Source organism: Bos taurus, chromosome 4 (assembly GCF_002263795.3).
Source record: "Bos taurus isolate L1 Dominette 01449 registration number 42190680 breed Hereford chromosome 4, ARS-UCD2.0, whole genome shotgun sequence".
In the NCBI taxonomy this organism is placed as follows: Eukaryota; Metazoa; Chordata; class Mammalia; order Artiodactyla; family Bovidae; genus Bos; species Bos taurus.
Window position 1 is genome coordinate 104,122,364 of NC_037331.1, and position 16,569 is coordinate 104,138,932.

The 16,569-nt window shown below is 36.1% G+C and overlaps 1 protein-coding gene across 17 annotated transcripts in view; it reads right to left on the reverse strand.

The window, feature by feature from the left end:
* BRAF (B-Raf proto-oncogene, serine/threonine kinase) overlaps positions 1-16,569 on the reverse strand; it is a 178,290-nt gene that overhangs the window by 106,191 nt on the left and 55,530 nt on the right. For all 17 annotated transcript variants that reach the window (XM_059885960.1, XM_059885958.1, XM_059885957.1 and 14 more), the window contains one exon: positions 4,787-4,888. In XM_059885960.1, coding sequence (XP_059741943.1) covers positions 4,787-4,888 — 102 coding nt within the window. The remainder of the gene's footprint in view (positions 1-4,786; positions 4,889-16,569) is intronic.

The window sequence follows — 16,569 nt, forward strand, 5'->3', positions numbered from 1 at the left end:
AGCTTCAAACTTTGGCTACCCCATTTACCCGTTGTGTAATGCTGGTCATGTTATTATTAAAATCCTTTTTGCCTGAGTCTCTTCTTCGATAAAATGGAAATGAGTATTAAATATAACTCATAGGGCAGGTTGAGGCTTAAATGATCTCCTATATGCTTGGGAACAGTTCCTGGCATAGCAAGCACTCAATAAATGTTAGGAGCTTTACTGTCTGTCTGCAGGGGATCTGAGCATACACATAAACTTGGTGGTAGCTTGGAGGGTTATTCCAGAAACTTTATTCCCTTCATTTCTGCTGCTGCTGCTAAGTCGCTTCAGTTGTGTCCGACTCTGTGCAACTCCATAGATGGCAGCCCACCAGGCTCCCCCATCCCTGGGATTCTCCAGGCAAGAACTGGAGTGGGTTGCCATTTCCTTCTCCAATGCGTGAAAGTGAAGTTCTCACTTGCGTCCGACTCTTAGCGACCCCATGGACTACAGCCCATCAGGCTCCTCCATCCACGGGATTTTCCAGGCAAGAGTACTGGAGTGGGTTGCCATTGCCTTCTCCACCCTTCACTTCTGGAATCCAATAAATCAGGTCCAGAAACAGAAATCTACTTCTAGAAAAGCATCCAGCATTATATCTTACATACAGAAGGCATTCAAATAATTTGATGAGTAAAAATAAAAGAACTGGGGCAAAAATAAGAAATTCTGGGAAATGACTTTTAGGGGAAATATCTTTTCTTTGTGTGATGGTAAAAAGAAAAGACTGGAACCAAAGACTGAAAAGACAAAACTGAAATTCTTTTAGAGTACGATAGCTCATTTCACTGCAGTTATCATCAAGGGAATCAATAGTGTTAATTATTATTCATATGCCAGTAGGAGAAAATCTAGAACTTAAAAGCTTGCTTTTAAATAAATTAGTACACAAAAAAGAGAAAGTCATGAGGATTTCTGATGGTGATATAACTGATTTCATTCTGTTTTGCTATGAGGAAGAAATGTGGGGATAGGTAAAGATTTAACTTTCTATGGAAACATCAAAATGGTTTCTTTGGAAATGCTATGTAATGAAGTAACTAGAGCACAACTTCTATCTGCCAGTGCACAAACTAATCTGAAGCCAGACTGTGAAAACTGGAAAATTTTTACTTTTTAGCCTCTTATTTCAGAAAATGTAAGCTGAGTCACTAGTCTAGGAGTTATGTAACCCCATTCTGGTTGGTGAGATGTAAAGACTTGTAGGGGATTTGAGAGGAGGGTTTTCCTCCGTGAAATAACTCAGTACACCAGAGTATCTGTGATCCCTGCTTCTGGACTTGAGGTATTGTGTTAAGAGTACAATTCTAAGATCTGCTGCAGACAGAAACCAAAAGGATGGTAGCAATCTATGCCAGTGTGTAATAACAACCTTGAGCTGTAGAACCAACTTTGAATAATGTACCTCCATGTTTGTCATTATGGGAGGAGAAATTAAAAACAAGTTTGGACAGCCTGTTGTTTGGTTTTTGCAGATCTCCTAGATTTATTCTCCAATTTTTCCCATCTTTCCTTTAATATTTTCTTTGTTTTATTCTGCTTTCTGGAAGATGTCCTTGACTTTATAGCGTGTGTTTGTCTGTTTATATGCACATGCAGATACACACACATATATAAATTTCCTATTATACTATTTTAACTCTTACTATTTTAATTTCCAAGAGCTCTTTCTTATTCTTTAATACTTTTGCTTCTTTAATACAACCATGAAGCAAGAAGAGATTATGGATCTTCTCTTATCTTTGATGTTATAGTGATTTTCAAATTTTCTTCTGTTCTCTGCACTGTTTCTGAGTCCCTTTTGACCATTTCTGCCATTATCTTTCCTGTTAAAAGCTTTCTTCAAATACTGGTTATTCTTAACTGTTCATTTGTATTTAAGAGTTATGAACCCTGAAGATATCAATACTACACAAAGCAATCTACAGATTCAATGCAACCCCTACCCAAATCCCAATGTGTTTGCAGAAATAGAAAAACACCATTCTGAAATTCATGAGAAAATCCAAGGGATCCCAAATAGTCAAAACAATCTTGAAAAAGAACAAAGCTGGAGATCTGCATTTCCACAATGAGATACCCCTTCACACTCATTAGGATAGCTACTCTTACATACACACATACAGAAAATAAGTCTTAGCAAAGATATAAAGGATTGCAAAATATAGCTGCTTATGGAAAACAGAATGGCAGTTCCTTTAAAAATTTAATGTAGAATTATCTTACGATTCAGTAATTCCACTTCCGGCTATATACACGCAAAAAAAGGTAAAGTCAGTATTATTCACAATAACCAAAAGGTGGAAACAACCAACCACTGATGGTAGCCATCAATAGACAAATGGATAATATACATTATATTATATACAGGTATATAGACATACAATGAAGTATTTTTCAGCCTTAAATAGGAAGAAACTTTTGACACATTCTTCAACATGGATGAAGCTTGAAGACATTATGCTAAGTGAAATCAGTCAGTTACAGGATAAGTATGTTAGAATTCCACTTATACGACATTCCTAGAATAACAAAATTCATCGAGACAGAAAGGAGAATGGTGGGTCTCAGTGGGTAATCAGTAGATTACTCACTTAGTACTTAATCTACTTAAGGGCCTTCAAATATCAGGACCCACAAGTCTTTTCCCTTGGCCTGGTCAACTTTCCTCAGGGAAGAAAACTCTCAATTCCGGCCAGGCTCCTCTTCATAGTAAATCAAATGGTGGTTAAGTTCAATGTTTTAACTTATTTATGTATTTAGTTTCTGTAAACCACTCCCTTGATTAAAATATAAGCTATCTGAAGGCAGAGACTGGGAGGAGATTTTTTTTTTTTAATATATATATATATGCCCAGAGCCTAGACAAGTACAAATGTTAGCAGGCACTCAATAATTGCCTATTGAATAAATGAATCAAAGATTTACAGAGCACTTATTTCATAATCATAAACTCAAAATTTAGTCTTTAAATTACCATGTGTGATATATTTCCATTTTACCAATTAGGTGGGGTATAGGGAGGTTAGGTAACCTGTCTGCATAAGTTAAGGCAGAGCTACAATTCAAACACAGGGTGTTTGTAACTCCATAGTTCATCTCAACCACTATATTATACTGCTTTCTGTAGAGAAACTGTGTAATGTTAGTACCTGTCAGTAAGAATCTATGTGCTAATGATACAACCTGTAAGGTATAGTCTGCTGTAAACTGTTCTGTTGTTGTCGTTCAGCTGCTAGGTTGTGTCTGACTTTTTGTGACGCCATGGACTGTAGCTCGCCACTCTTCTGTCCATGAGATTTTGCAAGCAAGAATACTGGAGTGAGTTGCCATTTTCTTCTCCAGGGGATCTTCCCAACCCAGGGATGGAACCTGCGTCTCCTGCACTGCAGGCAGATTCTTTACCACTGAGCCACCTGGGTAGCCCTATACTGTCCTAGTTAGATATAGTTCAAATAGTTAAAAGCCTGAAGAGTATGTGTGTGGAGGGGCGAATGAATCCCTGCTATAGTGAAACCATGTTATTGATGCAAATGTATTACCTCTGAGGGTGGGGAAAGTTTCCTGACACAAAAATGGTTGGCAGAAAAACTGCTGGTTAAGTTGTCTAATTCTGACTAACAAGCAATTACCATTTTCACCAGGACTATTTGCCTCCTTATGACTCCTCTGCTTGTTCTCCTCACACACAAAAGTAAAACAGAGAGCATGTGATATCAGAAAATACACTAAATAGTATTCAGAGGTATGAGTTCCAGTCCTGGCACTGATACTAACTGGCAGTGTGCTCTGTGATAAGCCATAAAAAGAGAGAATAGTTTATTAGCAGTCATTTCCAAACTTTCAAGGTTATTTTAGAAATACACAAACTTACTTTCTCTCGAAATACCGAAGATTTAACTTATCCTTTAAAAGTAATTAGATTACTAAATTAGAATTTTGGTTTAGGAGTCTGTCAATCCATGCCTAAAAAATCTCTGGCATTTGAAGGCAAACGGTAACCTGATCATTTGTAATTTAGGGTTATCTCCCAGTATGACTGGTTCTTATAGTTGGAGCTAGCTTTTATGGAGACCGGCAGTATAGTGCAGTGTAAGCAGTATGGGCTGTGGAGCCTGACTGCCTAGATTCTCTAACAGCTTCCTTGCTGTGGAACTTGAGTGACTTACATAAGGAAACTAATGCCAAGAAAGCGTACCTGTGATTATTATAGAAACTGCTACCTAATAGGATTAAGAACAATAACTAATCTATAAACTTACAATGATGTTCAAGACTGGATACAAAAGCTTCAAGGCACTATTAAACTGTAATGCTAAGCAATCCTGAGATACTAAAATTTTGTAAATTTTACCCATGAGGAAGCAAAAACCTATTTGAGGGGATTTGTTCTGAAAGCAAGATATTTCGCAAAATTCTCCCCATTTTCTAATACAGCAACTAGTTTGCTGGCCTCCAGAAAAGAATGCTTTCTCTTTTTTCAATAATTTTTTCTTTTTTTAAACCAGGGTACTATTTTGAAGTTTATATACAACTTCTTCTTTAGTTTTGCTATTTTCCAAATTACCAAATACTATATATTTATTGTAACAAGTGAAACAACCTTAAAGAGTACAATAAAGACAAAGCTAATTCTCTCTTCACATATCTATTTTTAATCCCACTCCCTAAAATAACCCATATTACCAATACAAATGCGTCTTACAACTTCATTTTCTTTTCCTTAAAATTACTACAAATATGACACTCAAAAGCTTACCTCCAGATATATTGATGGTGGATTATGCTCCCCACCAAATTTGTCCAATAGGGCCTCTATATGCTCCTGTGTCAACTTAATCATTTGTTTGATATTCCACACCTAAAAAATATTTTAAAAGAATTTAAATACAAAGCATTTAGAATATGAATTCTTTAGAATCTTTAGAATATGAATATGAAATACAAATCATTTAGAATATGAATATCTTAATATTCCTACTGAAATATTATTGTAACTGTCAGTGTTCCTTGAAATTTAGAGCTTAGAGATCTTGAGATGATTTATTTTAAACTTCTTCTTATACTAGTAATACAACATTTTCTCAACTATAAAACATTTAAGTAATACATAAGTATTTAGGAACAAGCAGTAAAAATCTCTTTTTCACATTCCCCATATTTCTGGGTGTCCTGCCAAAAAGATAAGTCCTGTTTATGTTGTGATATACATTCTTCCATAACTTCTTTTTACTCAAAAAACAAAAATACGTACATATATAAAATAGACAAATACATATAAATATTACATATTAAAATATTCTCAACATTTGCTTTCTTCACCACACAACATGCCTCAGAATTCTTTCCATGTCAATATGTATGTATTTTGCTTTTATTTTTTTTTCAGTGTTTTTAAGTATTTGTTCTTTCAATGTAGTTTCACTTTTAATTAATTAATTAATTTATTTATTTTACTTCGTTGCTATGCACAGACTTTCTCTAGTTGTGGTGAGCGGAGGGCTACTTTTCACTGTGGCGTGTGGGCTTCTCCTTCCGGTGGCTTTTCATTACAGAACACTGGCTCTAAGCACACAGGCTCAGTAGTTGTGGTGCAAGGGTTTAGCTGCTCCATGGCATGCGGAATCTTCCTGGACCAGGGATCAAATCCATGTCCCCTTCACTGGCAGATGGATTCTAATCCACTGTACCACCAAGGTAGTCCTATTTTACACCTTTTAAATGGCTGTATTACAACATCGTAAGTTCAGACAACATTCATTTCACAATATTAGGACACTGCTTATTTCAATGGACTTCAAAGGTAACTTAAGATTAGGTGGATACGAATGATTTTAGGAGAATCATTTCCAGATTTCCATTGTCTATTTGTATTCTTCCTAAATGATCTGCTTAAGAACTAGTTCTTTCTTCCTCTCCTTTAAAAATCACTACGTTGCAATTCTCCTCTTTGTAAAAGAAAGGCAAAATTCTTATCCATCTCAAGTGCGTCTACTACCGTGTACTCTTCTGAGCTATATAAACTTCAAACTACCTAACAAACAAGAGAAGAAGGGAAATCCCTTGGCAAAAAAGGGGGAGGTTAATATCCTTGCTCTTAATATGAGCAAGACCTTATTTTATCAGTGAAACAAATTCTTGGGAAGGTTTCAAGCCTTATCCATTTATCTAGCCACCCAACTGAGAATTCAGAAGTCTAGTGGTCATATAGTATAGGCACATATTACATGTTTAAGATAAATAAGCAATCAGATAATTTTTTTTGTTTTTTGTTTGTTTGTTTTTGCTTTTATTTTCTTTTTATTTATTTATTTTTTTAAAATATTATTTTATTTTTAAACTTTACATAATTGTATTAGTTTTGCCCAATATCAAAATGAATCCATCACAGGTATACATGTGCTCCCCATCCTGAACCCTCCTCCCTCCTCCCTCCCCATACCAGCTGGGTTGTCCCAGTGCACTAGCCCCAAGCATCCAGTATCGTGCATTGAACCTGGACTGGCATCTCGTTTCATACACGATATTTTACATGTTTCAATGCCATTCTCCCAAATCTTCCCACCCTCTCCCTCTCCCACAGAGTCCATAAGACTGTTCCATACATCAGCGTCACTTTTGCTGTCTCGTACACAGGGTTATTGTTATCATCTTTCTAAATTCCATATATATGCGTTAGTATACTGTATTGGTGTTTTTCCTTCTGGCTTACTTCACTCTGTATAATAGGCTCCAGTTTCATCCACCTCATTAGAACTGATTCAAATGTATTCTTTTAATGGTCAGATCATTTTTTTTTTTCTTAGTGAAAAATGAGTTCAATTTATCTGAGTGGTGTGAGAACATGCTTTTTGCAAATTATACTACAGTATATACTGTCTACAGATACTCTCTATAAACTGAATGATTTAAATCTGTAATTTTATGGTGTGACTGAAAATGTATTTAACATAAATATACTCTAGAAATCATGGCCACTTAAATTATTTAAAGTTATAATGAAAAATGTGAGATAATTTTTTAAATGTACGAAGGAGAATAAATAAGCAAAGGGCACTTGGTTTATTTAATGATTCCTTCCTGAAGGACATTAGATTTCACCTCTCCCGGCTTTAAACAATGCTTCAAAATGGCTCTGAAATGCCTTCTCGACAAAGGGAGAAGTTTTCCTTTTAGACAGTGAAGCACAGGGTTCCTGGATTGAAGGATATGCACGTTTAAAAAGTCAGTATGGCAAATGGTCTTCCAAAAGGACAAAAGTACCAAGATACCTCCTATTAGGGTATCAGTCCACCCTTTTCCCACAATCCCACCAACAGTGTATATTATCAGACTTCAAAATTTTTCCTGATCTTAATGGGGGGAAACGTGATCTTCTTGTTTCAATTTGTATTTCCCAGGAAGTTGAGCATTCTTCACGCTGATTGATCATTTAAATTTATGAAAAATTATCTATCCATATTCTTTCTCCCTTCTATTTTTTTTCTTTTTATAGATGCCCTTTATTCTGGATATTAATCCTTATTCTCCTACAAACGCTGCAGTCTTTCCTCCTTTTCACTTTGTCTCTTTAGCCATAGACAGTCTTGCTACTCAAAGCATGGTTCATAGACTACCAGCAGCATAATCTTCTGGAAGTTTGTAGGAGCAGCAGAATCTCAGGCCCCATTTCAAACTTACTGAACTTTAACAAAATGATCCTTATTAAAGTTTGAGAAGAAATGACAGAAGTTTCTAGTTTTTTTCTATAATCAGATATTACAATATTTTTCCTTTATGAATCCTTGGCTAATTTCTCATATCCCCAGGAAGCATTAGGCTGTCTTTTCTCTAGCTACACTTATTTCCCAAGTAATCTTATCTAATCTTGTGGCTTTATATATGTACTGATGAAGTCCAAATTTTCCAGCTCTGTTCTCTCAACTCCATGGTATTTTTCTTCATGTGCCTACTGTACATTCCTACATACTTATTAAGATAAGTAGTATTTCAAACTTAACATGTTCAAAAGTTAACTTGATATCTATCCACCAGGTCCTGTTTCAAAATGTTTTTCTTACAGTCTCTTCATCTCAGAAAATGACAAACTCCCTCTATGATGAGTTTACTGACCACCCAGGGCAGAAGTGCTTTATACTCGGAATTTGATATTCTAAAATTGATTATGTTTTTCATGTCTATTAGCTACTTTGAAATAAGAAATATGTTTTACTCATCTTTTATTCCCTCATCACTTATCTTGGTGTCTTAGTCATTACAAGTATTCAAAGTAGTGTTGGAGCTAAGATTTAAGCTTTCTTCAGAATAGGATAAGAGAGAAAAATTAATCCTAGTTCAGCAATTCTTTACAGTCCAAGAAATTAAGTACTCTATTACCTACAGTCTCTCTTTTTTCTTTCCACCCTTAAAGTTCCACAGATAAAACTTGTGTAGTTAGGGTAAAGAACCATTCACTCAAAGAATGGGAGAAATGGAAAAAAAAAAATTAGAGATGGCAAAGAGCAAGCGAGAAATGAGGAGACTGAGCTGATTAGAACTGATTCCTTTTCTTCCTGGCAGTAGAAAATGCTAAGATTTACATAATGCAGGGCCAAACCACAACTGCCTGAAAGGCAGGTTTCTTAACTTCCAAACAACAGTAATTTTATATCCAAAGTACGAAGAAAAATCACTATGATCACTCAGTTATAATTAGAAAAAATGAGTCTGAGCAAGCAAACTCTTTCAGATTTTCCTAAAGAATAAGAAAAAAGAAACTGTGATGATGATAATACTTTGAAGATACATTAAAAAGTAGAATAAAATATTGTAAACAGTAGATACAGAGTTTTGGCTTAAAATATCTTCTTGAAAAAACAAGAAAAACTGTTACAACATCCTAAAAGGGAAATGAAAGAATTAAAAACAACAAATTTCAAGAAAGGTACTAGAAGATTTCCTATCCTTTTTTTATCTCTTCAGCAGAACACAGCAATTAAAACCAAGTAATATTAGTAAAGGGCAAAGGCTAATAGAGTTCTACCAAGAGAATGCACTGGTCATAGCAAACACCCTCTTCCAACAACACAAGAAAAGACTCTACACATGGACATCACCAGATGGTCAACACTGAAATCAGACTGATTATATTCTTTGGCTATATTCAGCCAAAGATGGAGAAGCTCTATACAGTCAGCAAAAACAAGACCAGGAGCTGACTGTGGCTCAGATCATGAACTGTTTATTGCCATATTCAGACTTAAATTGAAGAAAGTAGGGAAAACCACTAGACCACCCAGGTATGACCTAAATCAAATCCCTTACAGTATAAATTATATTATACAGTAGAAGTGAGAAATAAATAAAATTATAATAAAATAAATAAAATTATTTATTTATTTAAATAATATTTAAATAAATAAAATTATACAGTAGAAGTGATTAACAGATTTAAGGGACCAGATCTGATAGACAGAGTGCCTGATGAACTATGGATGGAGGTTCATGACATTGTACAGGAGACAGGGAGCAAGACATCCCCAAGAAAAAGAAATGCAAAAAAGCAAAATGGCTGTCTGAGGAGGCCTTACAAATAGCTGTGAAAAGAAGCAAAGCGAAAAGCAAAGGAGAAAAGGAAAGATATAAGCATCTGAATGCAGAGTTCCAAAGAAGAGCAAGGAGAGATCAGAAAGCTTCCTCAGCGATCAGTGCAAAGAAATAGGGGAAAATAATAGAATGGGAAAGACTAGAGATCTCTTCAAGAAAACCAGAGATACCAAGGGAACATTTCATGCAAAGATGGGCTCAATAAAGGACAGAAATGGTATGGACCTAACAGAAGCAGAAGATATTAAGAAGAGGTGGCAAGAATACACAAAAGAACTGTACAAAAAAGATCTTCATGACCCAAGATAATCACGATGGAGTGATCACTCACTAGAGCCAGACATCCTGGAATGTGAAGTCAAGTGGGCCTTAGAAAGCATCACTATGAACAAAGCTAGTGGAGGTGATGGAATTCCAGTTGAGCTCTTTCAAATCCTGAAAGATGATGCTGTGAAAGTGCTGCACTCAATATGCCAGCAAATTTGGAAAACTCAGCAGTGGCCACAGCACTGGAAAAGGTCAGTTTTCATTCCAATCCCAAAGAAAGGCAATGCCAAAGAATGCTCAAACTACTGCACAATTGCACTCATCTCACATGCTAGTAAAGTAATGCTCAAAATTCTCCAAGCCAGGCTTCAGCAATATGTGAACCATGAACTTCCAGATGTTCAAGCTGGTTTTAGAAAAGGCAGAGGAACCAGAGATCAAATTGCCAACATTCGCTGGATGATCGAAAAAGCAAGAGTTCCAGAAAAACATCTCTTTCTGCTTTATTGACTATGCCAAAGCCTTTGACTGTGTGGATCACAATAAACTGTGGAAAATTCTAAAAGAGATGGGAATACTAGACCACCTGATCTGCCTCTTGAGAAATCTGTATGCAGGTCAGGAAGCAACAGTTAGAACTGGACATGGAACAACAGACTGGTTCCAAATAGGGAAAGGAGTACGTCAAGGCTGTATATTGTCACCCTGCTTATTTAACTTCTATGCAGAGTACATCATGAGAAACACTAGGCTAGATGAGGCACAAGCTGAAATCAAGATTGCTGGGAGAAATATCAATAACTTCATATATGCAGATGACACCACCCTTATGGCAGAAAGTGAAGAAAAACTAAAGAGCCTCTTGATGAAAGTGAAAGAGGAGAGTGAAAAAGTTGGCTTAAAGCTCAACATTCAGAAAACAAATATCATGACATCTGGTCCCATCACCTCATGGCAAACAGAGAAACAGTGGAAACAGCGGCAGGCTTTATTTTTTTGGGCTCCAGAATCACTGCAGATGATGACTGCAGTCATGAAATAAAAAGATGCTCACTCCTTGAAAGAAAAGTTATGACCAACCTAGACAGCATATTAAAAAGCAGAGACATTACTTTGCCAACAAAGGTCCTTCTAGTCAAGGCTATGGTTTTTCCAGTAGTCACGTATGGATGTGAGAGTTGGACTGTGAAGAAAGCTGAGCGCCAAAGAATTGATGCGTTTGAACTGTGGTGTTGGAGAAGACTTTTGAGAGTCCCTTGGACTTCAAGGAGATCCAACCAGTCCATCCTAAAGGAAATCAGTCCTGAATATTCATTGGAAGGACTGATGCTGAAGCTGAAACTCCAAACTTTGGCCACTTGATGCGAAGAGCTGACTAATTGGAAAAGACCCTGATTCTAGGAAAGACTGAGGGCAAGAGGAGAAGGGGATGACACAGGATGAGATGGTTGGATGGTATCACTGAATCAATGGACATGAGTTTGAGTAAACTCCAAGAGTTGGTGATGGACAGGAGGCCTGGCGTACCGCAGTCCATGGGGTCGCAAAGAGTTGGACACGACTGAGCGATTGAACTGAACTAACTGTTAGTAAACAACCAATGATTTCTCACAACTTTACAAATGGCAAAATTCACTCTCCAAAAAACCCGAATTAAAAAAAAAAGTCTATGCTAAAATATAATGCATAAGAACTGCTACGGAAAGAAATGAAGGGTGGCAATGGCAGAAAGAAAACTATAGGCACTGATGCCCTTCCTCCCAACAAGAAGGTATCAGGTTAAAATCAATGGTTTCTATCAAATCTTTAAGGAAACACACTATTAATTAATAGGTGACAGTACATATAAAAAAGAAAACCTTTCAAATTCATTTTATGAAGCTAGCAAAATCCAGGTGTCAAAACTTGACAAAAACACAAAAATAAAGCCACAAAATAATCTAACCTATGAGGACAAACTCAAATATAACTCAGTACTATATATGTATTTTTTAATGCAGGACTAGAGATCTCTTTTAATATAGGACTAGAGCTCTCTTCAAGAAAATTCGAGATACCAAGGGAACATTTCATGCAAAGATGAGCACAATAAAGGACAGAAATGGTATGGACCTAACAGAAGCAGAAGATATTAAGAAGAGATGGCAAGAATACACGGAAGAACTATACAAAAAAGATCTTCATGACCCAGATAACCACAATGGTCTGATCACTCACCTAGAGTCAGACATCCTGGAATGATAGGGACTCTGGGAAGCTCATGTACACACTGCTGTATTTAAAATGGATAACCAACAAGGACTTATCGTATTGCACAGGGAACTCTGTTTAATGTTATGTGCCAGCCTGGATGGGAGTGGGGTTTGATGGAGAATGAATACATGTATATGTATGGCTGAGTCCCTTGGCTGTTCACCTGAAACTATCATAACATTGTTAATTGACCATACATCAGTACAAATTAAAAAGGTTATAAAGTTTTAAGTAAAGTAAGATAAGTAAAACAGACTCATGTCTGAATAAATCCTAGTTTTCATGGATAAATTTCAGAAATTCAGAGTTGAAAAGAAAACCCTAAATGGTTCCTACAAAATAACTAGAATTAATATCAGACTTTTGATCAGCAACATGAAAAGAGAAAGTAGATTACTTGTTGCCTAAGACTGGTGGATTAGTGGGAATGCGGAATGACTGCTGTCTGGGGGATTCTCTTTGGGGTGATAAACATGTTCTACAGTGATTGGCGTGACAACTGTACAACTCTGGGAACATATTAAAAACTGCTGAAATATACCCTTTAAATGGATGCATTCTATGATATCTGAATTACATCTCAATAAAGCTGTTAAACAGAAAAAACAATGGAGTAATGTTTTCACTGTACTATATAAAAATGATCTGAACCTAGAATTCTACCCTCAGGCAAACTACCAATCAAGCATGAGGGTAAATGAAACCTTTTTGGTCATGTAATGTCTCAAAAATTTACCTCAATAGGATTCACAGGTCTGAAAACACTCTTATGTTTTAACTTAGCAATTTCACTTCTAGAAATTTTTACCAATCTCCCACAAAACTAGAAAAACATAGTAGGTCTATTTATAAAGATAAGTGATTCACTAGGTGAAAAAACATCAACTGATTTAAAATTTGGCACTATCTTTACATTTTAATACCACAAAACAAGCACAAAGCAAAAACTGAAGCTGCTTTCCCACCCCCTACCAAAAAGACATTGCATAAAGAGTTATGTTTTAAAGTAGAGAATTAAAGATAGCAAAAGTGATAACAAAAAGCAGTCAGAACAACTAGACATAAGGTATGGTTATGAAGAGTCCTGAAAGTCATGGTAAGTTGCTTTCATTTTATTCTAAGATATGAGAATTTGAATTTTCAAAAGCAGACGTATGTGTGTCATAACCTGATATTTTATTACTGACAATTATCCTCTCATTTTATAGATGAGAACATTGTGGCACAGAGGTGTTTGTTAAATTAGATATGGGAGAAGAATGAGAGAAATAAGAATCAAAGCTGACCCCAAAATTTTGAGTAGGTAACAGGATGGACAGTGACACCATTTACTGAAGTGGGGAATCTCTAGGGGAAGAAATCAAGTATTATATCACCTAAAAAGAGGTTAATTAAATGATCAAGTAGGCAGCTGGCTATGCATTTCAGCACTCAGGAAGAACTATGAGGCAGGATATATATTTAGGTGTCACAGAATGCTAATAAGGAAATCTCCAACAGAGTATAAGCAAAGACGACTCAACCCTTAGACTCCACCAAAATTTAGAAGATTGATAAAGGATAGAGTCCACAAAAATGACTGAGAAGAAACAGACACTGAGGTAGGAGAAAAACTTGATTCAATGAAGATAATTTATTAGATAAGAACAGGAACAAGAAATAGTAGATAGAAGACAGAAGAATGAAATATAAGTATCTGTATATGGCACCCCACTCCAGTACTCTTGCCTGGAGAATCCCAGGGACGGGGGAGCCTGGTGGGCTGCTGTCTATGGGGTCACACAGAGTTGGACACAACTCAAGTGACTTAGCATATAGTTTGTCATCATGTTTATATGTATTTGCAGACGTATCAGGGCTGGCAGATAATAGAGTATGTTTGTAGGCTGGAGGGAAAATCCAACCGAAAGACTGATGATGTGTAAAGAGATGCCAGCTGCAGGAAAGAAGCCCTAGAGACACTAAGAAGAGATGGAACCTGAGTCACAAGAAGTGGAATTAGACTGGCAGGGAAAGTCTCTTAATAACAAGAGAAAGGAAGACTGAGAACCTGAAGACCAATGCACTTAGGTTTGCAGATACAGTGATGCAAAGATGATGACAGCTGCATCCGATTTCTCAATAAAGTTTGAGGTGAGGTCCATAGATGAGAGTGGGGGCTGTGAGAGGTTTGCAATGAGTGGGAACATAGTATTAATAGGGAAAGTGAAGAAGGAGTAGCAGCACTGCCAGACACTGCTGAAACCCGGTTGAGGTTCATGGCATAAATTCAGAGCAGTACATTCAGCTGCCTGAGTGCAAGCAGAGAGGCAGCGGCCATTGGTATTTTGTTCTGCCCGTAAATGGGGAGAGGGACTAGACAGTCAAGGATATTATTAATTCTTACAGGCATTCCTTACTAAAATCTTCGTCCTGAAGTCTGTGAGTTGTGAAGAAAGTTTACTTGAGAAGGCTGAAGAAGGGCTATAATCAAGGGCAAGACAGATATCTGCAACTTTTCTGAGCTTAAGAAAGAGGTTGAGGATTTAAAAGTTTGTTGAACACAGTTTCACAATTACTTTGGCCAGTGGACAGTGAGAAATAAAAATAGGAAAGTGGTACTCATGAAATCAACAAATAGAAAATGTCTTGACTTTGAGTTAAACTTGGAAATTAAAATTATCTAAAACAGAATAAGTGAATCAAACCATTTCTTCTGGCTGATTAAGAGTAAGTAAACCCTAACATTTCCAGGATCTTGATAAAGCACAAAAGAAAACAGCACATAAATGAATTATTCTAAACTGTCCATTAAATTGTCCACTAATTTACTTAGTTTTTAAACTGAAAGTTCAACAGCTCCTAACCACTACTATTCAAAATGGTCCTTAGGAAACAGATCAAATATTTGCCACATACATATAACTGAATTAAATGAAACTGTATTTGGAGTAGGAATAAAACTGAATGAAAATGCAGATTCATATCACGTGAAACAGATGCAGTAGAGATTCAGGACCTTCAACTGCAAATACTTTTGCGTATCTTAAAAACATACCATGGCTTCTGCTACTAATTCTGATACAACTCCCCAGTCATAATTTTCTTCCACTGTAAATCTCCTATCCCAAAGCACTTTCTGTTTACATGGGGAACACTTCTGTGTGCCACATCCTAAAATCAAAGATTTGTGGGAAAATACTGTCACAAATAATAACTGGGGCATAATCGCCTATAAGGGCCATAAGTTCAGTAAAGCTGAGATCTGTTACAGATCAATCACTGTTTTAGTCCTAGCACTTAAGTGTTCCAGCAAGAAGCAGGTTTTTATAGGTGCTGGCTACCTGAAAATATAAAAAATTCTATATTCTGGGTAAGCTCAGAGCAGACTGATGAAATCACAATTCAAGATTATAACATGATTCCATACTGAAACAAGTTATGTATGCAGATAGACATAAATAGATGCCAAGCATAAATTTGATATTGATGAAGCAAGTAAGTTTAAAAAGGCTATGTCTGGAGTAAAATACTTGTAAGTGATATGACTGACAATGATTTACTTTCCAAAATATATAAAGAGCTCATACATCTCAATATCAGAAAAACAAACAACCCAACCAAAAAACGGGCAGAAGACCTAAACAGACATTTCTCCAAAGAAAACATACAGATGGTAAACAGGCACATAAAAACATACTCAACACTGCTAGTTAGTAGTGAAATGCAAATCAAAACTACAATGAAGTATCATCTCACACCAGTCAGAGCGGCCATCATCAAAAAGTCTACAAATAATAAATACTGGAGAGGGTGTGGAGAAAAGTAACCCACCTACATTGTGATGGGAGTGTACACTGGTGTAGCCACTATGGAGAACAAAATCAGAGTTCCTTAAAAAACTAAAAATAGAGTTACCATATGATCCAGCAATCCCACATCTGGGTATATATCAGGAAAATATGAAAACTCTAATTCAAAAAGAAACATGCACCCTAATGTTCACCGCAGAACTGCTTACAATAGCTAAGACATGGAAGCAACCTAAGTGTCCATCAACAAATGAATGGATAAGGAAGATGTGATATAAATACACAGTGGAATATTACTTAACTATAAAAAGGAATGAAATAATACCATTTGCCACAACACAGATGAATCTAGGGATTATCATACTTAATGAAGTATGTCAGACAAAAACTACTCACCACTACTATTCAAAACAATCTTCAGTAAACATATGATACCATATGATATCTCTTATATGTGAAATCTAAAGAAATGATACAAATGAACTTATTCACAAAACAGAAACAGATTCACAGACATAGAAAGCATATTTAGAATCACCTGAGGTGAGAGATAAATTAGGAATTTAGATTAATAGATACACACTACTATATATAAAACAGATAAACAACAAGGACCTACTATATAGCACTGGGAACTCTATTCAAT